Below are 26,948 nucleotides of genomic sequence, written 5' to 3'. Positions count from 1 at the left end.
GACCAATCAATCAGCCAAAAAAATCAGTTGATCAACTAAACAATGTAACAAACGAACTAAGATTTTTTCCACTCAAAACCTTTTTTTATCTGCTACAGACCCCAAACGAAGATTATTTTTAATAATTGGGCATTCAACAGTTTTGGTCGTCATGTGTGTGATGCGATCCAAGAATCTCAACACAGCAGACCACACACACCACACACACAAAGATTCTGTTCCACCGTCAATCTCGAAGTCTTGCGTGATCACACGTGATCTCACAAAATAACGTGACAATAATGTGAAAAACAAATAATGTTCCGTTGTCATAATAATCTAAATGTGCTACGCGTGCTACAGGTGGTATGTAGAAGAATCACAAGTAGAGTTCAGTTGTATTTAACTTTTAAGGTCATTACATTTGCATTTAAATCTTTAATTAGTTTTTGAACATTTATTTAGATACAATTTATGACTTTTGTGTTCAATACATTTTATCAGCATCATTTAAATGCAGTTATTTTATATTCCAACATTACTCCATTTAATATTCAAACCGTGTGTACGTTACAGTGGCTAACAATAATATTAAATCTACTTTAAGGTATAAAACATCTCGTTTTTGAGGAATGTCAAATGTTGGTCATGATAGTGGCACTTGAGGAGTATTTTTTAGTTGGTACTTGTTATAAACAGTTTAAGAAGCACTCTTTTGCATGTTATTGTTGTCTTTTGTACTGTATTCATAGCTTATCGGGGGCAATGAAGGCATGGCCGTCGTGTAGGCGCTGCAATTCAGTCTTGCACTTTGAGCGCAGTAAAAGTTAGGATTCGAGTCTCTTAGCAAATTTGCTCATGCTTGTTTGGTAGCTCGTTAAACAACTGTAGACAACGGAAGGCAGAAAGACAAGACAATATTTCAGGTCAGGCTCATCTTTTTCAACGAATTAATTACCAATTCCTGCTGCACAACCACAGGAGTATAAATGAGGAATTCTCTTTTTTTTCTTAAAATGTTTCCAATTGTTTTATGTTTATGGTTTACAAGGGTATTTCCTACACATTTACATTTATTGAAACGTAAATACTGCATCAGTTTATTGAGCTAGAAGGGTTGGGGCAAACCTTTTGTGACAAGAAGGTCACATTTGAGATGTAACATAAACACGGGCCACATTTGTTGGTGAGGTTTAAAAAAAAAAAAAAAAAAAAAAAAGGAAACTTCCTTTAATAATAAAATAAAACCAGTCATTATATTTATAATACATTTTATTATGACAAGTTTACCAATTACATAATAGGTAGGTATTAAATGTAAAATGGTTGATTTTACTCATATGTTACGCTATTTGCAACCAATTAATGTACTATTTACTTTTAAAATAAATTCTTGTTTAATGTATTAACATACGTTAAACAAGTATTCATGTATTTTAATTGTTCAATTTACTGATTTATTTATTTATTTAATTATTTTCAATGAATCGCCTAACCAGTTATTTAATTCAAAAAAATATTTTCAAAATGAATTGATACATTTCACGACGTTAGCGGGAAACAAAAGCTAAACTAACGCAGCAAATATTATATTATCTAGATTTTGTTCACTAATGTGCTCCGACCTACGTACGTAAGGGGGACGTAGGGGTCGAGAACTCCGTCGTAAACCGAAATTCTAACAACAAACTTCACCAAAAAGAACTTTTAAACTTCGAAGAGAAAAGAGACAAATGTGGAGAACATAAACATACCAGCAGGCTGGGCTGACGTCGCGAATTCCAGCAGCATCAGGAGGCCCATGAACGCAGCAATCCCCAGCATTGCTGTCACACGTTAATCAAAATCAAATATCAAAGCCAAAGACAAAGCCACGCGTGCCCTCATCACAAAATCAAGCCAGACTTTACAAGTCGACATCAAAGCTCGTAACGCCACATGAAAAAGTCAATTCCAACAACTTGTGGTCGGCTCCAGTCAGACGTTTCGGCATCCATTCCCGGTGGTTTCCTCACACTTGCTAACCGAGCGCCTGCTAACAATCGCAATTTACCTTTCCCGAGCCGCAAATCACCTGGATTACGTCACATCCGCTTTCAAATTAAAACCAGAAACTAAGACCATAAAATTACAGCAACAAACGCTGTACAGTACATTCAAAGACAAAGAAACAGCAACATATACATAATCTTACACAAATATATCTTCTACATAGATGCCAAACAAACAAATGGTTTTAATGTATAAATAAATTAAGACCAAAAAGGGTGATAAACAAACAATGATTTAAAAGTATAAATGAATAAAAACAAAGACTTTTTGTCTTCTATTGAACCCCTAATTTATTCACAAGCTTCTGATATGAGCAATAGAAAATATTGTTATTAAGGAGGTTTTATTATAACATCTGTTTACTAATCAACTAATCAACCAACTAGACAACAAACACTTATTGTTAATAATGAGTTTTTATTTGAATGTATTTCTTTAATGATTGTGAATGTTTCAAATAACTGAGTTGAACTGTATTTATTACCCAAAGCGAAATGATGTAAAAACAGCACAATTCCTTTAAAAAAAAACCACACACACACACACACACACACACACACACACGCAAGTAAATTCTTATTAATGTGATTGTGTATATGCAATAGAATTACTTTAAAATGTGACTTTTATTGTGAAGGTATGATCCCAGGTTGACGGAAGTTGCAGTCTTGGGCGCCACCTAGAGGCCTCCTCATTTTTCAGGTTCGCTGTTGAAAGAAACCCTCGAGGATTACAGATAGTACAATCAATTGAATAATCAATCAATCAATTCATTCATTCAACCAAACAACCAACCAATTAATAAACTAGCCGAGCCCACCAATAAACCAATCGATCAATTGACCAAGCTACCAAACCAACCAAACATTCAATCTAATGACCAACCAACCAAACGCTCAAACCATCAACTCAGCAACAAAATAGAGTGACTAAATCACAACAGAACAGTCAATTAATTAACTAACCAATCATTTGACCAACAAACCGATCAACTGACTAAATAATCAACCGACCAACCAATCAATCACTTGACCAACCTGACTAACCAACAAGCACTCAACAACCAAATAACCAATCAGTCAACTACTAACTGTCAACTAACAAACCATAATTGCTCAGTATATTAGCTAAGCAAACAGTTTGTGTGTGGCACAGCGCCCCCTGCTGCTGGTAGACGAGCACGGCGGCTGTCGCAGCCCTCCGGTCAACATCTGGGACGGACGTCGGCCATACTGGCGGCCTGGCGGGTGTGGCAGTTTGAGGATTAAGCTGCATGACCAGTGGTGTCATGACAGGCCCCTGCACGCAAATCGTGATCCCGCGCTGCAGAGCTGCGAGCGGTCGCCACGTGAGCGGCGAGCAGTAATTACACGGGCGGGCACGCAAAACATATAATCCCACGAGCACGACATTCGCTCTGCGGGCTGCAGTCCGTCGTCCTTGCGTCCGTCTGTCCGCGCAGATGTTGACGAATTCTGCAACCCCCCCTTTGATGATGAATCAAAAAGGTGTACAGTCATTAGACGCCGCCAATGCCGCTCTCTGGCTCGGAGCTGAATCATTAGCATAAGAGTTAGCGTGACCTCTCCCCTGGGATGGCGACGAGGACGTGTTGCCCCCATTTCCCAAGTCAATAAACGTCTCGTGACCAACCGCAGCAGATGCTGCGGCTGTACTTGAATTTTCTAGACGTTTTTTTTTTCAAAAAGGGGCTCATAGACAATTGTTTTGCTATTGTTTAACTCCACATCTCCGTTAGCATAACGACCCACTGTCTGATTGCTGATGAACTCAAGTGTCGCGAGGCTCGATCACGTGAAACATGAAGATAGTTTTGATTTTTGTGTAGGCTATATTAAATTCCTAATCCATCCATTTTCTGTACTGCTGATCGTCACGCGGGTCGCGGGAGTGCTGGAGCCTATCCCAGCTATCTTCGGGCGAGAGGCGGGGTACACCCTGAACTGGTTGCCAGCCAATCGCAGGGCACACATAAACAAAAAAACCATTCGCGCTCACATTCACACCTAGGGACAATTTAGAGACTTTAATTAACCTACCATGCATGTTTTTGCAACGTGGGAGGAAAGCGGAGGGCCCGGAGAAAACCCACGCAGGCACGGGGAGAACACAGGCGAGGCCGGATTTCAACCCCGGTCCTCGGAACTGTGAGGCAGATGCGCTAACCAATCGGCCATTGTGCCGCCTCAATTCTTAATATTCAATAAAATAAAAAGCACAAAGAAACATTTAAATCAAATGACATGTACATTAAAAAATATCTATATTTTCATGAATATCACTGTGTGGGCAGTCTGCCAATCTGGTCGGGCCTGTGCACATCCAGGCCCGCCCATAGCTCCGCCTCTGGTGTGTGTTTGCGTGCGTGTGTGTGTATGCATATTTGTGTGTTGAGTGTGTGTGCATGTTTGTGTGTGTGGGGTGTGACTGAAGGCGTCTGCATGGAGGATTTAGGATTTAGAAAGAATTAAAGAATCCGATTGTCTGGTGTTTAGATCTTGAAAAGTTTTTCATTAAAACACTGACCTCCCGCTACCACTTTCATTTACTGTATATGGGTCATTTTCAGGCGGCACGGTGGACGACTGGTTAGCACATCCGCCTCACAGTTCTGAGGACCAGGGTTCAAATCCCGGCCCCGCCTGTGTGGAGTTTGCATGTTCTCCCCGTGCCTGCGTGGGTTTTCTCCGGGCACTCCGCTTTCCTCCCACAACCAAAAAACATGCATGGTAGGTTGACTGAGGACTCTAAATTGCCCCTAGGTGCGAATGTGAGCGCGAATGGTTGTTTGTTTGTATGTGCCCTGCGATTGGCTGGCAACTAGTTCAAGGTGTACCCCGCCTCTCGCCTGAAGTTAGCTGGGATAGGCCCCGGCACGCCCGTGACCCTTGTGAGGCTAAAGCGGTACAGAAAATGAACAATTGCATGTCTTTACCGTTATTATGAATGTATAAAGGCAATAGTGCAATGAGTAGTTAGGATCGTTTATACACTTGTATCAAGAGAGTTTGAAGGGCAACAAATGTACAGTAAATTGTGCAACTCACACGACGGTTGCTATGAACCTGTTTATTTCTTTAACGTTATGCACTTTCGTCTTCACCGTTTTGCAAGAAGTGTATTTCAGTGGGCCACCACCATTTGCTCTGTAAATGGATTCTATCAACAAAACCGTAAAGTATAATGCTGATTTTGAGAGTGTTACAAAAGCAAGGTCATGTGTGTGTGTGTGTGTGTGTGTGTGTGTGTGTGTGCGCGTTTGTGTCATGTAATATTTCAACCAGGATTAATGGAGGATGGTGGCACGCCAACGGGCTGTTTTGGTGTGACACTGCAGAGCCAACCGCATATAAGTGAGTGTGCTTGCGAGTGAGAGTGAATTGGAGAGTGTTGAAGCGTGCATGAGCGTGAGAGGGTGAAGGTGAGAGTGTGACAAGTGGCATGAAAATTCTTTGCATGAGAGTTAGGGGGCCAATGAGACAGCTGGTGTGATTGTTAGTGTATTAGAAAGTGACAAAAAATGAATATGAGATCCAGAGAGTGAAGTTAGAGTGATTCTGATCATTTATCGTAGAGGGTGTCCAAGCGAGCATAAGAGTGAGAATGAGACAGGCGGTGTGATTGTGAGTGAGAGTTCCTTAGAGGGGATTTAATATTGCATGAGCGTGAGAGAGTGAAGATGAGAGTGTGGTGTGATAGCGGGCGAGAGTGTATCGGAGAGTGTGTAAAAGTGATCGTGAGAGTAACAGAGTGAAGGCGAGGCCAAGACAGAGTGATTGAAGGTGATCAAGATAAAGTGTTTGAAAGAATGCATGATTGTGAGAGAGTGAAGGTGAGAGTGAGACACCTGTTATGACAGTGATATTGCGAGTGAGAGTGTTCGAAAGTGTGTCGAAGGGAGCAGTACACAGAGTCAAAGCAAGGAAGAGTGAATCTGACAGTGTCGAATGCAGCTTGAGAGTGAGAGAGTGAACGTGAGACAGTGACAGAAAGCGGTGGACGTGAGAGAGTGAGATGTGTGGTGAGCATCGGATGACAGTGAGAGAATTGGTGTGACTGTGCGATGGCGAGTGTATGGGAGAGTGATCATGTCAAAGTGAGCACGAGCACCAGTGACAGAATGAACGTGAGCGTGAGACTGAGCGTGACTGAAGTGAGAGAGTGAGGCAGTTGTCACGAAAGCGAGGAAAGCGTGTAAGAAGGCGCACACGAGAGTGAATTTGAGAGTGCTACAAAGCGAGTAAGAATTGAACAGACACGCATACACGCATGCAAAGAGAGCGATGTGGGGCAGGAGTAAATCTCTCGGCTGGCCTGAATCCTGATATTGGGTCGCATGCATGTGTGCACACGTGAGTCCCCACCCCTCCCAGACCCATTACACTAACCCTCCCACCCCGCCGCCGCCGCCGCCGACCCTGTTTGCCTCTCAAAGTTGCGTCCGCGAGCGGGACCCGATCACATCTTCATCTGGGCAGCATGCGCAGCCTCCTGGAGAGCAGCTGGCGGCGCTTCGGCCCGGCGGGGCGCGGATCCTACGACTGGGCGACGCCACTGCCCTCCGCGCACGAGCAACAGGTGAGGCCCACCGGAACATTCCTTTTCTTCTCTCCAGTGGTGGGAAGTAAATGATAGTTTTTAGGTATTTGTACTAGACATTTGATGACAGTGTCCCCTCGGATATTTGTGATTGCTACTTGCAGATTCACCTAATTACTGTTCATTTTCATTTTTGGGGGGAACCTATCCTCCATTATTCACTGGAAAACTTACAAGCTGAAAATTGTAGAAAGAATCGTTTTTAATATAGTTGGACTTAGAATGACACTGTTTTTCAATTGTATTTTTAATGTTGACTCACACCCTTTTTATTGAAAACAATATTTAAACAAATGATAGCTACTTAGCAACAAAATATAGACAAATAGACAACAAATTGAATGTCACAATTTACAAGCTATGACACTGTTTTTCAGTTGTTCAATCACAATTTTTTCAAATTAAAAACCTGTTTTTAAATGTTGAAAGCTAATGATATCAACATTTTTTTCAATTATAAATGTCAAACAAAAGTGGAATGCTCAACGATATTGCCAAATTCTTTGGTGGAACAAAGTTTTTTTTTCCAGTTGAATTTTACAACTTACAAGATGTACAGTTTTTGAATTGAATAACACATTTTTTAATGTTGAATCACGTTCTTTATTTATTAATATTTTTTTTTTTAATGTTGAAACCTATATCACATTTTTTAAAATTATGAATTACAAAAATGTTGAATGTTACAAAAGATTGCCTAATTTTTAAGTAGAAAATGTTGAACGTATAACAAAGGTCTGCTCGCTTAATGCTAGCATATAATGCAAAATGCCATAGACGGGCTAACATAAATTAACATAGATGTTTCGCTAATTCCAAACCTTCAGACAACTGCTACTTTAGCGAACACGGAGCAGCAACACATACAAATATAGCATACAACAATGCTCAACGGCGACATGGGAGCAACAAATATTACTTTGGGGACTTTTTGTTGGGGACCTTTTCTGCCTCATCTTCTTGCTCTTCATTACGCTGCATGCCTTCCAGCAGAGCTCAATGCTGCCTGGTATGTTGTGGCACAATGTGGTACTACACTAAAGGCGCCCAACTCTAAATTCTGACTTGCCTGTATACATTATTGTCAAAACGTGATGTTCGATACCACTTTTTTTTTTTTTTTAGACCAATACCAATATGAGGATTCATTCTTGAGTACTCACTGATACCGATACCGAGTACCAATACCACTAGAAACATAAAATTTCAATTAACACAATGACGTATAATTGTTCACAAAGACCTTGCTTTCCGACGTACATAACGATTCACCGATGTGTCAAACTGCCGCAGTGTAACGCCAACTACTGATGAGGAGGACTTACTCCATATCAGATTTTGTAGCCTTAAGTATCGGTGGCTGGTATCAGAAGGCTTCAGAAGTACCCGATACCTTGAAATAAGGCCGGTGTCGGTCCGATACCGATAACTGGTAACAATACTCTCATGCATGCAGGGCTTCAACTGGAATGACCTGGGAGAGGACAGGAAGTTTGAGCTGCTGGTGTACGTGGTCCTCCCAGCGGTGTCGGTCCTGCTGCTTGTCCTGGTGGCGGTCTTGGTCTCCCGCCGCTGCTCCGCCTCGGCCTCCAAGCTGGGCCTGACCAACGTGATTGCGCTGGACCTGCAGGACGCCGAGAGCGGCGCCGAATTGCTGTCATCGCTGACCCGCAATGCAGAACGCCACGCCAGCACCAGCTCGACGGGCTCAGACGGGGTCTTCGTCATGGTCTACCTGCCGCCCCCCTACGAGGAGACCCTCACCAAGATCAGCAGGGCCGCCAGCCTCGGCAGCTCCAAGGACGCCGAGTCCATCAAGATTGAGGATCTGGAGGCCAAGCTGTGCCCGGAGGTCAGGTCCAGTGGTCGCTACGTGTGACAAGACTCTCCTGATCATTCCACATCTCGGCTTTTGTTTTGAAGTCAGTTCCTCGCAATAATCCACAGAACACTTGTAAATACAGTGGTACCTTGACTTACGAGTTTAATTTGTTCCGTGACCAAGCTCGTAACTCAATTTACTCCAATGCATTTTCCCCATTGAAATGAATTGAGCTATATGCTATGATGTCATGCCATGACATCACAATATTAACATAGCAGACACCTGCCTAGCGCCTACACACTCATCAGGATTTGTGCCTCCAAATGTTCAACTGGACCGGACCAGTGACCAGTAATGACTGGATCATGAGCTTCTACTTCTTCTTACTTCCTGCGATGTCAGCTTGTTTGTGATGTTCTACTGCCCCCTGCTGCCCAACGGTCAATAAAGAAAGTTGAAAAAGTGGCAAAGTGGTCATCGATTTGTGGCAGTTCTAGATTAAATAGGAGTAAAATACTTCAGGTGAAACAAAAATAAATCTTTTTCATTTTTTACAATTACTTCAATTGTAATCAACCAACCAATCAATCAACTTAATAAAATGAATAGATACATATTATATGCACACGTGGTCCTTTTCTCCTTTGGCCCCGGTGGTCACAACGTCCGAGATTTCCCAAAACAGTTTGAATTGCGGACTCGTCAGATCACAGCACGTTTTTCCACTTTGCATCAGTCCATCTCAGATCAGCTTGGGTCCAGTGAAGCCGGCTGTGTTTCTGCGTGTCGTTGCGTGTCTCCCAGCTTTCTTGGCACGTGCCGCAGACAAATTCAAAACAAGAGAATATTTGCAAAAAAGAAAAACCCAATAAGGTTCATCAGTTTGAACATTAAATATCTTTTTTGTTTTGTATCCAGGACCTGATTAAAAAATGCAGTGGCCCACAATGCGGAACACAGGCCACACTTTTCCCATCCTGGCAACATCACCAGCAAATCAAGAGAATGAAAACCATTTAATTTGTAGGAATCTGATGTGCATATTTAATGAAGAAAGATGGGGGGGGGGGAAAAATTCAAACGAACAAGAAAACAAATACAGTAAACCTCAGTAATTCTTTTAAATCATAACAATTTAAAAATCTGCCATTTGGTGCTGTGTTACGTTCATTTGCAATATTTGAAGAAGTTGGTGGTCCGGTAACACTCCGTGCTGGCCGTCCGGAATATACTCCTGTTGGTTGGACAAGAAGAAAATAGTTCAACGGCAAATATGCCCTATGCACAAAGGTATGGGGATGCAGCTCTTCAATCAATCAACCAATCAGAGGCTGGATCAGTACGTAAGTCCTAAGATGACGTCCCTCGCAAAATAATTTGCGTTCCCTATTTTACTAGGGATCGCCTTAGCGGTTCCGTATGAAATAAACGGTTAACAACAGTAACTAAAATGTGTAAGAATACTAGCAATACAATCAATACGAGCAATCAATACTAGTGTTGATCTGATTGGGCTGGTACTCTAAGCTCATTTTGTCATGGACTTCATTGTGCTTATGGTTTCCCTCTGAGGTCCGTTATGATTGCGAAACCATATAAACCTTTAATCGCCTCATCATATTACACAGACACACAAACAATGTGTGGAGTTTGCATGTTCTCCCCGTGCCTGCGTGGGTTTTCTCCGGGCGCTCCGGTTTTTCCTCCCACATCCCAAAAACATGCATGGTCGGTTAATTGACAACTCTAAATTGCCCGTAGGTGTGAATGTGAGTGCGAATGGCTGTTTGTTTGTATGTGCCCTGCGATTGGCTGGCAACCAGTTGAGGGCGTACCCCGCCTCCTGCCCGATGATGGATGGATGGGTGGATGGATTTTTTTTTCTGAATAAACACTACTTTTACTCTGCTACATTGACGACGAGTATTTTTATCTTGATATAATTATTGTATATCATAAACTCTGCCTGATCAGCCTATTGTGCTGCTTCACGTGTGTAAAAAAAGAAAGTTCATTGAAGACCATTTATTGTGGCTGAATTTGCCTTCATTCTTGTTACCTTATCAAAATCATATCAAGTCAATTACTAAAAGTGCCTTCTCCCATCTGAAGAACATATCCAGAGTGAATGCTTGCATGTGTCAAGCAGACCAGGAGACGCTCATCCATGCTTTTATCTCAAGTAGACTTGACTATTGTAATGGTCTTCTGACTGGACTCCCCAAAAAGAGCATTAAACAGCTGCAGCTCATTCAGAATTCTGCAGCTCAGTTCTGACCAGAACAAAGAGGTCACAGCATATGACTCCAATTCTAAAGTCTTTACACTGGCTTCCAGTCAACTTTAGAATAGATTTCAAAGCTCTGTTACTGGTCTATAAATCACTAAACCGTTTAGGTCCTGAATACATGAATGAAATGCTAATGGGATCTAAACCCAGTAGGGCTCTGAGATCGACAGACTCAGGTCAAATAGTGGAACACAGAGTCCAAAGCAAACATGGTGAAGCAGCATTTAGCTATTATGCTGCACACAAATGGAATAGGTTGCCAACAGAAGTGGCGTCAGCCCCAAGTGTCGATGCTTTTAAGTCCAGGTTGAAAACTCTTCAAAAATGCTTTTTAGAACATTTCCTCTTTTAAATGATATTTCTTGCACTGTACGCTGTTTTAATTGTATTCTTTTCTCCTTGTTTTGAATGTTTATAAGCAGTTTTTCCCCCTTTATTTTTAAATGCTGTTAACCATGCAAAGCACATTGAGTTACCTTGTGTATGAAGTGCGCTATATAAATACATTTGCTTTGCTTTGCTTTTTAAATTGACCATGGTTTTATTTAAAGTGATATTGGATTCGCACATTCCTATTTTATTTGTGTCTTATACTGTACCTATTTAACTTTCATGCTGTTTAAAAAATGATTCTGAAATTACTCACCAGTTACTCGGCTGAGTGTTTCAACCACTGAATACTACAGTACTAACTCTTACTCAAGTAATTATTGAGAGGACTACTTCTTACTTTTACGTGAATCATATTATTTTAAAGAACAAGTACTTTAACTTGTGTACAATGTTTTTTTTTTCCTGTTCAACCCACCTCTGCTTAAATGTGCTCATTAGCGTTGTCATCGAATCTGTTGTCCTACCGCTGAGCTATGTTTGTGCGTGAAGCCAAAAGTAGATCTTTGACTCTGTTAACAGTTTGGTCACTTGTTACTTCCTGGTGGCGTCCTGTGAATGTTCTCATTTATCCAGTTCATTTTCATTCTCAGGGTATTGAATCGATCACGACTGGACTGTTCTGGTTCTCTGAAGAGGCTTCACCGCTCATCCGAGCAGAAGCACTTGCCTGAAATTTGGTGCGGAAACTCGACTATTTATGCTCCAGCCCCAATACTTTAGTCCTTATATACTGTACATCATATTAATAGGATCTACTACTGTATGTCACAGGATAAAGGTTAAATGAGACAGATAGAAGAAACATAAAGACAAAAGGTGACATGATGGTCACTTACATCCAGTGCTGACTGTTCACAAGGCATTGTATATCATCCGTGATGTCATCATCTTTGAACGCTTGAATGGGGAAAGGAGAGTTCATTTAATATATATATAAACATAATATGCAGTTAATAATATGCATTCAGGTTTTTGTGCCGCGCGTGTTTTTCAATTTGGCGGATCAGTCTGCACCAAGGTGGAGCGAGGGTGTGTCCTTGGATATATGCCTGATGGAGTGACAATTTTTTTGGGCAGAGTGTCGATCTCAACGTAAGCCTGCTCAGACCGCGTCAAACTGCTCGCGCAGGCGAAACCCCTTGGTGTAACGCGATTTTGGGGAATTTCATTGGGGCACAGGCAGACAAATATTGAGCTCCACGGAAATATTTAAGTCACCAGTAGTTATCACCACCTCATCCTGTACTTTCCGCTCACATGTTGCCACATCATGGCTAGGGAGCAGTGACAATTACGCATTGTCCTCTTCCGCACAGAGTCTCTGTTGAGACTGTCAGATGCGTCGCATTTAAAGGGAATGAGAGGAGTCGAATGACGTCTGTCTGTAAACACTCCCACAGTGGCACAGGCCACCAACTTTCAGAGTCGCCAGGCTGCTCTCGCCTATGAAATTAACAATGCCAGTCTAACCTGCCTCTGGCGTAGAGTTGCGACACTAATGTATTTTGAAAATGATAGTACCTACTGTATGTATCACTGAGTGAGATGGCAGCAAAGTAATATGTTTATAGCTTTGGCCCTAGCGTAAAAACAGTTCATTTGTGAGTTTTCGGTGAATAACGGGGGATAGGTTCCATAAAAAAATGTGCGGATGCCGAACTGCAAATATGTGAGGAGTCACTGTATATCATATGTCCATGTAAAGTAGACTTGATAACTCACCAGTGCAGGATGTAATGCAGAAGTTGTCCGTCCAAGGATTAGTTGAAAAACAGAAATCTGAGTCTGACAGCTGGAAAATTCCGTAATAAGTGCGGAAAGACGGCGGGTTTTCCACTGTGGCCTGCCGCCGCCGCCGCCGCCGACTGCCTTCTCTCGCCGCCTCTTCCGTCCTCCACAAGCCATCCACATGCTTCCTCAGCGCCTCCATCTCAGCCTGCTGCGCTATCTGGACCACGTTGACATCGGGAAATTGTATAGAGATGTTTAAGGACTCAGGACTGACTGCCGTGGGGGTGTTTGTTGGTTCAGTTGGTCTTGTGGCAATGGTTATGAGAGGCTCAGGGGGTCTTGTGATGTTGGTGGTTGTCAGTTCAGTGGGTCTTGTGGTGCTGGTGGTTGCTTCTTCAATGGGTCTTGTGGTGTTGGTGGTTGTTGGTTCAGTGGGTCTTGTGGTGTTGGTTGTTGTTGGAGGCTCAGTGGATCTTGTGGTGATGGTTGTTGCACTAGTTTCAGGGGGTCTTGTGGTGTTGGTTGTTGTTGGAGCCTCAGGGGGTCTTGTGGGATTGGTGGTTGTTGCAGATTCAGGTGGTCTTGTGGTGCTGGTGGTTGCCGGTTCAATGGGTCTTGTGGTGCTGGTGGTTGCTTGTTCAATGGGTCTTGTGGTGTTGGTGGTTGTTGGTTCAGTGGGTCTTGTGGTGTTGGTTGTTGTTGGAGACTCAGTGGATCCTGTGTTGATGTTTGTTGCGCTAGTTTCAGGGGGTCTTGTGGAGTTGGTTGTTGGAGCTTCAGGGGGTCTTGTGGAATTGGTTGATGTTGCAGATTCAGGTGGTCTTATGGTGCTGGTGGTTGCCGGTTCAATGGGTCTTGTGGTGCTGGTGGTTGTTGGTTCAGTGGGTCTTGTGGTGTTGGTTGTTGTTGGAGGCTCAGGGGGTCTTGTGGAGTTGGTGGTTGTTGCAGATTCAGGTGGTCTTGTGGTGTTGGTGGTTGTCGGTTCAGTGGGTCTTGTGGTGTTGGTTGTTGTTGGAGGCTCAGGGGATATTGTGCTGATGTTTGTTGCACTAGTTTCAGGGGGTCTTGTGGAGTTGTTTGTTGGAGCTTCTGGGGGTCTTGTGGTATTGGTTGTTGACGGAGCCTCAGGGGATATTGTAGTGTTGGTTGTTGTTGGAGCCTCAGGGAGTCTTGTGGTGTTGGTTGTTGCAAGAGGTTCAGGGGGTCTTGTGGTGTTAGTTGTTGCAAGAGTTTCAGGGAGTCTTGTGGTGTTGGTTGTTGTTGGAGCCTCAGGGAATCTTGTGGTGTTGGTTGTTGCAAGAGGTTTGGGGGGTCTTGTGGTGTTGGTTGTTGTTGGAGCCTCAGGGAATCTTGTGGTGTTGGTTGTTGCAAGAGGTTCGGGGGGTCTTGTGGTGTTGGTTGTTGTTGGAGCCTCAGGGGATCTTGTGGTGTTGGTTGTTGTTGGAGCTTCAAGTGGTGTTGTGGTGTTGGTTGTTGCAAGAGGTTCAGGGGGTCTTGTGGTGTTAGTTGTTGCAAGAGTTTCAGGGAGTCTTGTGGTGTTGGTTGTTGTTGGAGCCTCAGGGAATCTTGTGGTGTTGGTTGTTGCAAGAGGTTCGGGGGGTCTTGTGGTGTTGGTTGTTGTTGGAGCCTCAGGGGATCTTGTGGTGTTGGTTGTTGTTGGAGCTTCAAGTGGTGTTGTGGTGTTGGTTGTTGCAAGAGGTTCAGCGGGTCTTGTGGTGTTGGTTGTTGCTGGAAGTCCAGGGGGTCTTGTGGTGTTGGTTGTTGGTAAAGGTGCAGGGGGTCTTGTGGCTTTGGTTGTCTGTTCAAGGATGACCGGCATAATAGAGGTAGTCCTGACCATGTTGGAGTTCAGACTTGATATCTTCTCTATTTCACATATTACTGCAAAGCATGAAGGCAACATTATTCATAGGCTTGTGTCCAGAACCCTAAAGTTCAGTCGTCTGTGTTGAATGTGTAAAGATAATCTTTCAAAAGCCTTGGACAGCATTCACCAATCTTCTCACCTACTGACATGATGAACTCTCTGAACTTTTCAATGCCTTCAGGCAGCTGGATGGCCTCTTCAAGTCTTCCCTTCAGTTCACATCTGGAGATCATGCGGCCCTGGGACAAACTTAGTACCAGAACCGACAAGACCAGCAGCGGCATAGTCCACTCCAACCTCATCTCAAGGGCTTTTGTGAGGACAAAATAAATCTCTCAGAACTTGAGACCTCTGAAAAATGATGGAATAAAACAAACCAACCAATCAGTTGAAGATCATCCAGTAAATTGAAGAACTTGAGGATATGGGAGAGAGCGTAAACCTCCTGCCCAGCCTGGGCAAGAAAATGGCTGGTGAGTGTTTGTCCTGTTTTTTTTTTGTCCAGATAAACCACACGGAGTCAGGACCTGATAAGAGACATGTTAGACACACCGAAGACTCTGAATTGCCAAAACACGTACTGTATGCTAGTTTGACCAATTGTCATTGAGGTTGACAGAAACATGTGGGTTAGGTTCAATGACTGCTCTAAAAGTTTGATGTCGTTTCGTTTTGCCAAAGCAAAAACTGGCACCAACCTATTTGTGCATGCAAAGAGATTAATGGAGTGCAAGGAGGATTGCGTCTGCCGAGGGCTAAATTGCCAAGCAGTTCGTTAAGCATGTCGTGGGAGGAGTACAGTATCTGAAAAGCAGGACGATTAAAAAAAACAAGACGCAATTAAACAGCAGCATAGAGTATTTTGTTATGTTGGAATACATGCCACGCACATGCATATACAGTAGATAATGATACATGACGATGATTTAAAGACGATGAGTATGGGTTATTGTGTGGGTGAATATACGGCATACGCACATAGCTAAATATGATAGCGACATTAGCATGGAGTATTGTACGTGTACAAGTATATGCCAAACACGGGCATATATTAGATAACTAGTAGGATGATAAATAACATGACACGATTAGACAACATGAGCATTATGTATTGCGTGTGTATTAATTAATGCCACACACACGCATGTAGATAAATATTATACAATTGAACAACATGGCATGATTAAACATGATTAAAATTGAACATAGCGTATTGCATTATGAGCATATGACATGCCGAAGTGAATGTGTATAAATGTGATAGTTATGTATAAATGCAAGTGGATGACTAAGCACCATGTTGTGATTAAATAACGTGGCCATATAGCGTGTACAACGCATGAATATAGATAAATAGCAGGGTAATTAAGCAACGTTACGCCGAAATATTGTATGCGTGTATGACTATATGACATAACTTGCCATTGTGTGTGTGTGAATATACTACGATAGTATTGCACTGTACTGTATGTGTGTGACTCTGACACACGGATAAATATAAGAGGGTTGTATTGATAGAACAACACAACATAAGACACAAACGTACAGCTAATTAGCAGGGTGATCATAGAAATGCAAATAAAGCAGATATGTTCTCACCACGTCTGAGTGTTGCTTGTGTCTGAGCAGGCTTGTTTGTGTCACTTGACTTTCTATGTATATGGGTTAGTATAGTGAGTGTGGACAAACCTGTTTGTATTTTTTCACGTTGCACATCCTTATTCGTCATTTCCCCCCCATTAACTTGGATGACGGTCAAAAGTGCGTGCCTGCGGTGACGCTGAGTGCTTGGAACAAACTAATGAGCCTGGCAGGCAACACTTGATGAACACCAACAAAATTGCCGCGCTTGGTCTGGTCTGCGGTCAAAATGCCGTCTGAGGAGCAGGTCTCGGACATACCAGCCTGTGGGCTGATGCCGGCCCACCAGGAGCATTTGAAAGTTAAAAAATAGTGTCGTACGGCAAACTGGAGCAAATTGCACCTTGTTCTTAAACGATCTGAGGTTGTTCTTCACGTTATGTACTAGGGATAAGCCGGTTCTCAGCCGGGCCGATTATCGGTGCCTATATTGAGCATTTTGATTCACATTGCCCTCTGCGTCTTTTAAAAAAAATAAAATAAAAAAAATCCAACAGCAGATAAGAGATCAATTTAATACTGGGTAAACTTTATTTATTTATTTGTTTGTTTGTTTATTCCTTCACTCATTCGTTCACATTTTCAGTTGACTTGCTGCTGACTCTTGGATTTCCCTGCCCTGAGAATTTTGAAACAAAGATGTTGAAAATCTGAAAAGCTGTTTAATAAACACATGCTTAAAGGCATTTAAACAAAGTCTTGGAGTTTGCATGTTTTCAAAATTTGGATGCCAATATTTTCCCTTTCATAGCAAATGAATATCAACTCCAAATATCGGTTATCGACTTCCTTGCCTACTTATCAAGGATAGCTCAGTCAAGCTTTTCCTCTTGTACTTGTATTGCTTCGCAGTAAAACAAAGGGAATAACACCAACTTATTGCCATTTACATGACGCATGCTATGATTTTATTGACATCAAATTAGGGTGTTTGCAGCCCCTGAAATACAATTAGTTTGACACCTCTGATCTAACAAGTTCCTCAGAGTTGTTTTCAACATCCAATCACAAACTCTAATTCATTTCCTGCTCAGCTTATTCAATCATCTTATTATATTAAACACACCGATGCTAAGGGCTGGTAAAGGAAAAATGTTTTAATTTGATGCGCACAACAAAAGCATTCTCCAGCAAGGTGTGTTCTTTACATTCTTGCTAACATCTTTTTTTTCCCCTCATTTCCTAATGTCACACGAAACCTAAAACTTCCCAAAGAATGTTGACAATAGTGATGTTGAGATCCTGTCTGCCTTTATTGATTCGTTCTGATGAATTCAACAAGTTTACAAGAGTTGCTTTGTCATGACACTGTCATTAATGATGTCACACGTGTCATCCAATCAAAAGCGGATCAAAATACACACACACACACACACGTGTTGTGCTTATACAAAGATATAAATTATGCTGTCACAGAGAGATTCCCAGCAATAATTGGAATGTTAATTGACTTTAGTTGAATCCGACAGTGTCACTCAAAATAATAAAAAAAAACATTATCTTTGGAAAGGAAACAGTTGTATTGGCTGTACATTGTAATTACCATGGAAGGCAACAGAGTAGTACATGACAGCTCAGTTGCACTGTCCAAAGAAGTCGGTGGTTTCGTAGCACTGATATCCCACCGTCCTCAGCACGTACCTGGAAGGTTGAAAAGAGCAAACGGATTAGCAGCAACAACAAATAACGGGTGTGCAATGTTATCATCTCGTGTGTAATCAAATAGCGTCTGAATTCATTCGATCATTCCGGTCTGACGGGTGGGAAAACATCTTTAAGCGCATGAAATCACGTTGAAATGATCTAGAACACAATCAAACGTGAATTCGTTTTGCACGTAACAGATGTGGAATTACCTTTAAATCACCTTGGATGTAATAAAATATGAAATCATCTAGAACACAATCAAACGCAAAATGTTCTTGTATGTAATCTAACAGACATGAAATCATCTTCAAACACATACAAAACGCGTATGTAATCAAGCAAGTGCAAAATCAGTCGCGGGCGTGCTGGAACCTATCCCAGCTATCTTTGGGCGAGAGGCGGGGTACACCCTGAACTGGTCGCCAGCCAATGGCGTGGACTTGAGTCATGAATTTGATGACTTTAGACTCGACTTGACAATACTTGCAACTTGACTTACACTAGAACAGGAATGACTCGTGACTTCGAACGGACTTGAACCCATTGATTTGAAGACTTGCAACTTTGACCACGGGAAGGAGAATTTAAAACTCACAGTTTCTCGTTCTACGGCAATATGTGTCAGTTATTGGTACGCACACACACACACACAACGGCTGCACGATGTTGAAAATAAATGACACTGAGTAAATGCGGACCACACAAAAATGGAGGATGGCCCCCAAATGCCTCCCAGGCCGTAGTTTGGACACCCCTGCTGGAGGACAAGTGCAAAAGTATGTGACCCATGCACAGCCATAGATTGAAAATGTAATAAGTCACTTCCTGTTGGGTTTGGACTATGGGTTGTAATTAAGCTTCGGGAATTTTCGTAGGCGTAAGTGCAACGTAGCGCAAATATGGTTTTGATGACCTGCAACCATGTCCTGTTTTGTGGCGACATCAGAAAAGCTACAGTTGAAGAGCCACCACTCTCATATAGTATGTTGTAAAAAAAAAAAAAAAAAAAAAAAAAAAGCTTTTGATAACTTTTAATGTCCCAGGTGTTAATCGATTAGTTGCTGAATCAATGAATCAATTGCACCTCTCGAGCTAACAAATGTTGAACCATCTTGTATGTAATCAAACATGAGGAATCATCTTGAATGTTAAATCATTTCCGTGTCACAGGTAAAACCATCTACGAGTGTATGTAATCAAACAAATGTCATTTTTGATGTACTAATCCAACCAGTGTAAATTCCCGTGCAACCAAGTGGTTGCACACTTGAAGGAGTGTGTTTGGTAATTGTGATGACGATGATGGTGCAATTTGTCTGAAAGTAGTCGGGAACTTCCAATATGCTCCACCTTATGTATTTTATTAGTTTGTATTCCAAACGTGTCGTAACAGCTTTTTTTTTTTTTTTTTTTTTTAAGCTTTTCACATGCAAAGACAACATTTAGCCTAGCATCTCCCTCGGATGGAGCCCGTTGTGTGGCACACGATCGCTCTTGCGTAACTATACCATCCATTATGGCCCCTTTTGTTACCATGTATGCAAATGAGCAAGCGTTTGGAATCAAGTTGGTTTTGTGGTGTCTCAAAGTTCAGCACGCTCGCTCATGTTGCGCAACGTTCAATGCGAGATGCAACACTTCCACCAGGAGTGTAAAATAGACATCACATGTAGACTGGCTTTTTTTCTTGTATCATCAGTGAGTGTCTAATTAAAAAAGGGCAATTATGACAAACCCTTTTTAATTTTTGTATTACTATCCTTCAATTGTCCCACGGAAGGGCTTCATTCATCACAGCATATCATAGCAATCCCTAGACTGTTCAAATAATACAATAAACCCCCTCTATATTGTGGTTCATCATTCATTCCCCTAGATAAATTGCACATTATCCAGTGATTTATTTTTTAACTTTTTTATTTTTACAGTATTAAGATAAGTCCAAATTTTGAGTTGCACGCCTCAGTGCAGTACCAAATTGTGCCACAATCTTCTGGGCATCACTGAGCTCTACTGGAAGACAGGAAGAAGACGAGGCAGAAAAGGTCGCCAACTAGGATGCATTAATATTGTCATGGGTGTGCGTTCCGGTTGTTGTTTTCCCTCTGTCTCGTACACACCTGCTCCTGAGAGCATCTTCCCCACCTGTGCCTCGTTTACCCTAATTACCCCTTGTATTTAACCTCGTGTCTCGTTCTCTCTGGTCGCCAGTGCGTTGTACCTTGTTGTCACGTTCCAGCATTCCTTGTTTCCACGTCACCGACTCCTAGTAAGACGAGACCCTGTTCCGATTATTGACCTTGCCTCTTTGCCTCACGTTTTTTTGGATACTGTTGCCTTTTCGGATTGCCTGCCTTTGTACCGACCTCTGCTCGTATATTAAACCTCTCTTTTGTGAAACTGTCCATTTGTATTGGAGTCGTGCATTTTGGGTACAGAGGACAGGTCCTCTGTTCCGTTCATGACAAATATTGGTTGTTTCCACATCGCAGAGCGAAAATATGCCTGTGAGTATTGTTGTTGGTGCTGTTGGAGGGCCGGTTCTAGGAATGCATACATGAGGGGGGCAGGCAGAAATGTAAACAAATAAATATTATTTATTCTCATTATTAGGCTGCTAACGTAATGATTGCTACACGGAAACGTTCACTTCTTAACGTTGCGTAAAACACCGAGTACTTGCGTCTTGCTACTCGCTCGTCATGAAAGCACACAGCCCAACAAATATAATCCTGTACGGACACGATCTTCCATCCACCGCATCGCAAGCGTCGCTCCTCCAGCCACTGTGACGTAACCACCCGTGCACAAATCATATGAACTGGACCGCTTGAATAACAATAATATACAAATGAACACGTAACTAAAAAATGCTGATGGCACCCAAATTTAATAGATTACCTTTTTTGGGGCACTAGTGAAAATACTTTTTCTCCTTCAGTTTTTTTTTGCTTAAGTATACTTTATCAAGCAAATCTTTGTATAGTGACAATAAAAGGCATGCTATTCTATGCTATCAAAATGATGTTAAGACAGCAACTTATTTTAGCGAGTTGCTTGAGGGGTCGGAAATGTCGTTAATATAGAAACAAAGTCGTTAAGCTTGCAACACTCAAGTCACACGTTGTTGCTCCTCCTCTCCACTTAAAATATATATATAAATTAAAAAAATAAATAGAATTGTATATTTATATATATATATATATATATATAATTTGCACACGTGATTACCTCCCTCCGCGGACTTTTTGGGTCCCGACCCACCAGTTGAGAATGACTTGTCTAGTGTCAAAGTTAAAGTTAGTCCGTTGAAGATGTGTGACGCGACTTACAGCCAGTAAAGACTGTCAACGAAGCAATCCAAGTCGTCTGTGATGTCATCATCGCTGAACGCTGTGGCGGAAAGAAGGGGGAGGAGTTAAACTAACGGGAAAAGGTAGCGAGCGAGCACACTAGGGAAGTGTTTGAGTTAAATGACTTCAATAAAATCTAGGAGACCTGAATAAGCTCAAAGATGATTCTAATTTCTTCAAGAATGTACAACAACCATGCAATAAAACAGCGTACACAGTAGAATAGTTATACATGTGAAAGTCATGCACCACTCTTTTCACTAAACATGGACTATGCGCTATCTGACTACCATTGTTTTCTTTTATCCCAGGAAGATGGTCTTAGTGTTTAACATGTTGTTCTGGGTCAATGAGTTTGGTCTGCCTATGGTTCTAGCTCCTCGTGTTGTTTTTTTGTGTGGTTGTTGGCTATTGATTTGGTTTTACATACAATTCTGGTACACCGAGTTGGTTCTGTGTGTTTGGTTCCAGGTTGTGGAGTTGGTTTTACCTTTGGTTCTAGGTCCCCAATTTGGTTTTATATGTGTTGTTTTTTGCTCCCTGAGTTGAGTTGCTTCTACATGGAATTCTGTTACATTGATCAGGTTCTATATTTGCTTCTGGGTCCCTGAGTGGGCCCTGCATGTGGTTCTTAGTCTTTGAGTTTGTGCTACATGTATTTCTGGGCCACTGAGTAGCATTTATGCGTTTTAGGTAACGTAATTTGTTCATCATGTAGTTCTGGGTTGTTGACTTTGTTCTACATGTGGTGCTGGTTCGATGAGTTGGCTGTACATGCAGTTCTGGTCAGTCAATGTGTTGGGTCTACGTTTGGGTGCCGGTTTTTGAGCTGTCCTACGTGTTTCTGATTCCTCTAATTTAACCAAACTGGAACTATCCCTCCAACCAAAAACATACTCAACGGTCTAGCCATTCATTAGTCAGTATTAAGCCGTTATGATTGTATTTATTTTCCACCAATGAGGCACTTACCGCCGCAGGTGCTGTTGCAGACGTTCTGGCTCCATCGGGCAGACGACTGGCAGAAGTAGCTGTCCGTGAGCTGGAAGATGCCATGGTATCCTAGCGACCAATTCACCTGAAACATCTCGCTGCCGCTGCCAAAGCCGCCATTGTCGCCGCTAAGCTTGTCATCAGCGATCCTCAGCTGTTCTTCATCAAACTCGTTCTCTTCCTCGTTCAGAAGCTCCATCAGCCTCCTCCAGTCCTCCATGTGGAAGTCGACAGTGCTTTCCGGGTCCACGTAAAGGTATTCGCCCTCTTCATCGTATGTGTCTCCAATCACCTCGCTGAACGGTTCTTCACCCTCAGCTAACAGTTCTTCTTCCTGTTCTTCATCCTCAGCTAACGGTTCTTCTTCCTCTTCGTCATCCTCACCTAAAGGTTCTTCTTCCTGGTCCTGGTCCTGGTCCTGGTCTTGGCCGCCGTCGCTGCTTGTGTTATTGACCCCACTGAGGGTTTGGTTGAGGTCTGAGCTCGCATTGGTTAAGCCTGGTGGTAGGGCGGGATCAGAGTTGAGTGTTTGGTTGCTGAAGTTGGTTTGATTGGCCGGTGTCGTGGAGGCAGTGGTGGTGTTGGTTGTGGTGGTGTTGGTTAAGGCAGGTGGTACAGTGGGATCAGAGTTGAGTGTTTGGTTGCTTAGGTTGGTTTGGTTGGTGGGTGCTGTGGAAGTGGTGTTGATAGTGGGGATTGTGGTGGTGGTGGTAGTGGTGGTAGGAGGAGTGGTGGTGGTGTCACGTTGGCCTAAGATGTGGACCGTGCTAGTCTTCAGCTGGGAGATCTTTTCCAGCTGGCACACAACTGCGGCAAGAGCAAATAAAGTACATAGTTACTTTAAAAATCTAAATATGAAGTCCTTCCACATCCATCCATTGTGTGTACTGATTATTCTCACTTGGGTCACGGGTATTCTGGAGTCGATCCCAGCTGACTTTGGGCGAGAGACGGTGTACTGGTGAACCGTTAACTTGTTGCCACCCAATCGGACAGTGTAGACAGTTTGAACCAACCTGGAGTCCAATCAATGACCCAAGATTTGAGATGTGGCTTAAAGCTGGGATAAGACACTCAACCCACATTGCCTATGAATGAATGTGGTTGGATGGTTGCTGGTGGTCAGAGGGGCTCTTGGTGCAGAATGGCAGCCACGCTTCCGTCAGACTGCCCAGTTGTGGCTACACAAGTAGCTAACCACCACAAGAGTGTGACTGTGTATTGAATGACTAATGTGTGCAATTTTAAAGCGTCTTTGAGTGCCTCGAAAAGCGCTATATAAGTGGTTTGCTTTATTATTATTATTCATTCATCCACTCATCTTCCATACCGCTTATCCTCACTAGGGTCGCGGGTGTGCTGGAGACTATCCCAGCTGACTCTGGGCGAGTGGTGGGGCACACCCTGAACTGGTCGCCAGCCAATCGCAGGGCACATATAAACAAACAACCATTCGCACTGACATTCACACCTGCGGGCAATTTAGAGTCTTCAATTAACCGACCATGCATGTTTTTGGGGTGTGAGAGGAAAGCAGAGTACCCGGAGAACACCCACGCAGGCACGGGGAGAGCATGCAAACGCCACACAGGTGATTATTATTATTATTATTATTAAAATATTATAAGGAGAGATGAAACCAAAGTTGAATTGTTTGAGAGGAATAAACAATGCCATATGTCGTGGAAAAATGGCACAGCGCACCAAAATCAAAACCTGATCTCAACTGCGAAACATTGTGGAGGGAGCATCATGGTATGGGCGTGCTTCGCTACCTCAGGGCCTGGATAGCTCTGTCCAACAGTTGAAGCTCAAAAGAGGATGGGTGTTGCAATAGGACAATGAGTCAAAACACAGAAACAAATCAACAACAGAAATGCTTCAGAAGAACAAAATACGTGAGTTGGAGTGGCCCAGTCAAACTCCTGGCCTCAACCTGATTGAAATGCTGTGGCATGACCTCAAGAGAGCCACTCACACCAGACAGCCTAGCAATCTTGCTCAACTGCAACAGTTTTGCAAAGAGGAATGGTTCAACGTTGTGCACATCTGATATTCAACTACAGGAAACGTTTCGTTTAGGCAGGGGTGTTTTTTTTTTTATATGGGCATTGATGAATAACCAGTTTTGAAATCAGAAGCCTATAAAAACATGTTTTTCAACTATTACATTTATTTTCAAAGGGGGATTGGTAACAAAGAAATGCTTGCAAATATCTCAATAGTATTACACCAGAACACAATTAGCGATTTGGATTTGCTTTGCGCGGGTCACATAAAATGATGTGGCGGGCCAGATCTGGCCCCTGGGCCACCGGTTTGCTACCTGCGTTGTAGGTGATATTGGTGTTACTCACTCAAGGTCAAGGCGATGTCTGTGAGGTTTTGCGTGCGTTCTGACAGCGTGATTTTCTCCCTTAGCTTGTCTCGCAGCTCACATCTGGACACTGTACGGCCATTGGCCTGAAACGCCAGCAGCAGCAGCAGCAATGGGAACAGCAGCAAAGATGTCAGCTTCATGTCGCCGCCTTCTGTCAGCAGACACATACACTTAGTATGTCAACCTTTTGCACATTATTACATCACACTTCCAATGACAGTCTTCAAAATTGATGAGTACAGGTGATAGCAAACATGAATGAATTATATATATCAGTGCGTGTCGAAAAGTCTGGCCCATATTTTGCAGCGTACTAAAGTACTAAAAATAACTTAACACTGCCCACAACATTATAGTCTATCCATACATTTTGCATACCACTTATCCTCACTAGGGTCGCGGGCGTGCTGGAGGCTATCCCAGCTATCTTCGGGCGAGAGGCGGGGTACACCCTGAACCGGTCGCCAGACAATCGTAGGGCACATAGAGAAAAACCAAGCATTCGCACTCACATTCACACCTACGGGCAATTTCGAGTCTTCAACCAGCCTACCGTGCATGTTATTGGGATGTGTGGGAGGAAACCGGAGCGCCCGGAGAAAACCCACCCAGGCACGGGGAGAACATGCAAACTCCACACAGGCGTGGATTTGAACCCCGGTCCCCAGAACTGTGAGGCAGATGTGCTAACCGGTCGCCCCACCGTACCGGCTAGTTTTAACATATTTAATGAATCAAAAGTTGAAGAATGTCAAAGTGGCCCTTTCATCCTTTCATTTTTTTTATTTGTGGCAGTCGAAGGAAAAAGTTTCGATTCCCCTGACTTACATTGCAAAAGCATCATGCTATCTTAACAATCAATATATGATAGTATATAGCTAATGTAGAGGTGCAAAGTAAAAAGGAACTTACCTGCCAACCGCGAGTTTCTTTTGTGAATGCTTGCGCTTGGGAATGAGGGCGCATAATGATGTATTGCGTCTGTCCGCTCTGGACCAACCTGTTCTGCACTCCTATCGTCAACATTCTTGCTGTTTCCTGGACAGCTTCAGGAAATAAAAGCCAGGCTCAAAAAAACGAAACAAAAACAAAACAAACAAACCAAAAAAAGAAGCAGATAATGTTTTACCGGCAGTGCCCATAGCAGCGGGTCAAAGGGGGCAGGACATTTGCAATGAGTGTGCCAGCAGGAGCGGCCAAAAATACTAAAACCCGTTTTTCAAGCTTGTCCTCGGGGTGTCATCATTCCAGGTAGCCGCAGTATGAAAAAACAATGGTCTTGACAATGTTTGTTGATCTTGTTGATCCTGTTGATCTACTTCTAGTCTCACCTTCACACGTACAGTACAGTTACAGTACAGTACAGGACAGTACAGTGTTGGGGAGTAACTAACTACGTTGTACATGTAACGAGATTATGTCAATTGTTTGTCAGTGTAATCCATTACAATACTGGGAGAAATACATGCAGATAAATTGTAGTTGCTTTTCGAAATTTCCACTATTACAATTTGAATGACATTTGATCCTGACTTGGTCACTTTCATCATCACTTCATCACCCTTCCCGAGCCGACACTTGTGGTGAAATCTATTCGTTTGTCAACATTGAATAGTTTCATCTTTATGATTGTTGAACTTTTTAATGAACATTCACTTATCTGGTTTGTCAATATTGTCTAAATTGTGCACATTTGTAATTAGGTAAACATGGTATGAAATGGTGCTTTGATGGAGGAACATAACGTTTGAGTTAATTCGGGGGAAAATATCTAACAAGTAACCTTTGAAAGACGTTACTATGGGCCAAAGCTCGCTTGAATCTTTGCCTGTGATTGGGTACTAGCGTTAATTAGCACCATATTGGCAGACTTTGGGACATTGACTCACGTGGAGGCGGCGACATGGTCACCAGATGGTCTGAACTCGTGCAGCCTCACAGCCATGCCGAGGGCCCCCCCCCCCCCCCCCCCCATCACACAACAACGCCACCAGAAAATGAACACATGAACATAATCATGTGTACGCATTATGATCAGGAAATAAAAAATATCAAAATAAGGATTTTAGTGAAACTGAAACTACAAGAAAGATGTGTACTTCCTTGTTCGACATCATTTCCTGGTTTATTTGATTTTTTTGTTGTTGCAAGTTTTGGATTTTTTAAAAAAGTTCTCT

At 42.7% G+C, this 26,948-nt stretch overlaps 4 protein-coding genes across 7 annotated transcripts in view; 1 reads left to right on the top strand and 3 right to left on the bottom strand.

The window, feature by feature from the left end:
* Positions 1–2,048, bottom strand: part of ifngr1 (interferon gamma receptor 1) — an 11,738-nt gene extending 9,690 nt beyond the window's left edge. Inside the window, exon 1 of one of the 2 annotated variants that reach the window (XM_061770200.1) lies at positions 1,734–2,048. In XM_061770200.1, coding sequence (XP_061626184.1) covers positions 1,734–1,803 — 70 coding nt within the window. In that variant the 5' untranslated portion in view covers positions 1,804–2,048. The remainder of the gene's footprint in view (positions 1–1,733) is intronic. The other variant, XM_061770201.1, reaches the window with a different exon arrangement.
* On the top strand, positions 891–8,935 carry LOC133476602 (small integral membrane protein 28-like). 3 transcript variants are annotated; one of them, XM_061770204.1, is made up of 3 exons: positions 891–905; positions 6,488–6,630; positions 8,108–8,935. In XM_061770204.1, the coding sequence occupies exons 2-3, from the start codon at positions 6,532–6,534 to the stop codon at positions 8,528–8,530; spliced, it is 522 nt and encodes a 173-aa protein (XP_061626188.1). In that variant the 5' UTR covers positions 891–905; positions 6,488–6,531; the 3' UTR covers positions 8,531–8,935. The 3 variants fall into 3 exon arrangements, with proteins under 3 accessions (XP_061626188.1, XP_061626186.1, XP_061626187.1); XM_061770202.1 differs by lacking the exon at positions 891–905 and adding an exon at positions 4,909–5,405; XM_061770203.1 differs by lacking the exon at positions 891–905 and having other exon boundaries at positions 4,912–6,630.
* Positions 8,936–8,999: 64 nt separating this feature from the next.
* LOC133476598 (mucin-2-like) lies at positions 9,000–16,383 on the bottom strand. The gene is made up of 6 exons (XM_061770198.1): positions 16,357–16,383; positions 15,139–15,211; positions 14,897–15,067; positions 12,882–14,771; positions 11,996–12,056; positions 9,000–9,710 (listed from the first exon to the last, which is right to left on the bottom strand). Exons 3-6 carry the CDS (start codon positions 15,057–15,059, stop codon positions 9,644–9,646), a joined length of 2,181 nt encoding a protein of 726 aa, XP_061626182.1. The 5' UTR covers positions 15,060–15,067; positions 15,139–15,211; positions 16,357–16,383; the 3' UTR covers positions 9,000–9,643.
* A 1,249-nt stretch (positions 16,384–17,632) lies between these two features.
* On the bottom strand, positions 17,633–25,908 carry LOC133476597 (histone H3.v1-like). Its single transcript, XM_061770197.1, has 6 exons — positions 25,901–25,908; positions 25,684–25,817; positions 24,749–24,922; positions 22,371–23,198; positions 21,378–21,438; positions 17,633–18,039 (listed from the first exon to the last, which is right to left on the bottom strand). The coding sequence occupies exons 3-6, from the start codon at positions 24,909–24,911 to the stop codon at positions 17,973–17,975; spliced, it is 1,119 nt and encodes a 372-aa protein (XP_061626181.1). The 5' UTR covers positions 24,912–24,922; positions 25,684–25,817; positions 25,901–25,908; the 3' UTR covers positions 17,633–17,972.
* Between the last annotated feature and the right edge of the window lie 1,040 nt (positions 25,909–26,948).

Source organism: Phyllopteryx taeniolatus, chromosome 4 (genome assembly GCF_024500385.1).
Source record: "Phyllopteryx taeniolatus isolate TA_2022b chromosome 4, UOR_Ptae_1.2, whole genome shotgun sequence".
In the NCBI taxonomy this organism is placed as follows: Eukaryota; Metazoa; Chordata; class Actinopteri; order Syngnathiformes; family Syngnathidae; genus Phyllopteryx; species Phyllopteryx taeniolatus.
The sequence above is the reverse complement of the archived record's forward strand: the minus strand, read 5'-3'. Positions and strand labels throughout refer to the sequence as shown.

Excerpts from the sequence above, each read along its gene's own strand:
- LOC133476598 (XM_061770198.1), bottom strand. The coding sequence starts at position 15,059 with ATGAGGTTGGAGTGGACTATGCCGCTGCTGGTCTTGTCGGTTCTGGTA. Across the intron at positions 14,772-14,896 it reads AGAGTTCATCATGTCAGTAG|TAATATGTGAAATAGAGAAG; the intron begins GTGAGAAGATTG and ends CATGCTTTGCAG. Across the intron at positions 9,711-11,995 it reads GTGAACAGTCAGCACTGGAT|GAGTATATTCCGGACGGCCA; the intron begins GTAAGTGACCAT and ends TCCAACCAACAG.
- LOC133476602 (XM_061770202.1), top strand. The coding sequence starts at position 5,270 with ATGTGTGTGTGTGTGTGTGTGTGTGTGTGTGTGTGTGCGCGTTTGTGT. Across the intron at positions 5,406-6,487 it reads GCAGAGCCAACCGCATATAA|TTGCGTCCGCGAGCGGGACC; the intron begins GTGAGTGTGCTT and ends TGCCTCTCAAAG. Across the intron at positions 6,631-8,107 it reads CCTCCGCGCACGAGCAACAG|GGCTTCAACTGGAATGACCT; the intron begins GTGAGGCCCACC and ends TCATGCATGCAG.
- LOC133476597 (XM_061770197.1), bottom strand. The coding sequence starts at position 24,911 with ATGAAGCTGACATCTTTGCTGCTGTTCCCATTGCTGCTGCTGCTGCTG. Across the intron at positions 23,199-24,748 it reads AGACATCGCCTTGACCTTGA|TTGTGTGCCAGCTGGAAAAG; the intron begins GTGAGTAACACC and ends CTCTTGCCGCAG. Across the intron at positions 18,040-21,377 it reads GTTGACAGTCTTTACTGGCT|GTACGTGCTGAGGACGGTGG; the intron begins GTAAGTCGCGTC and ends TCAACCTTCCAG.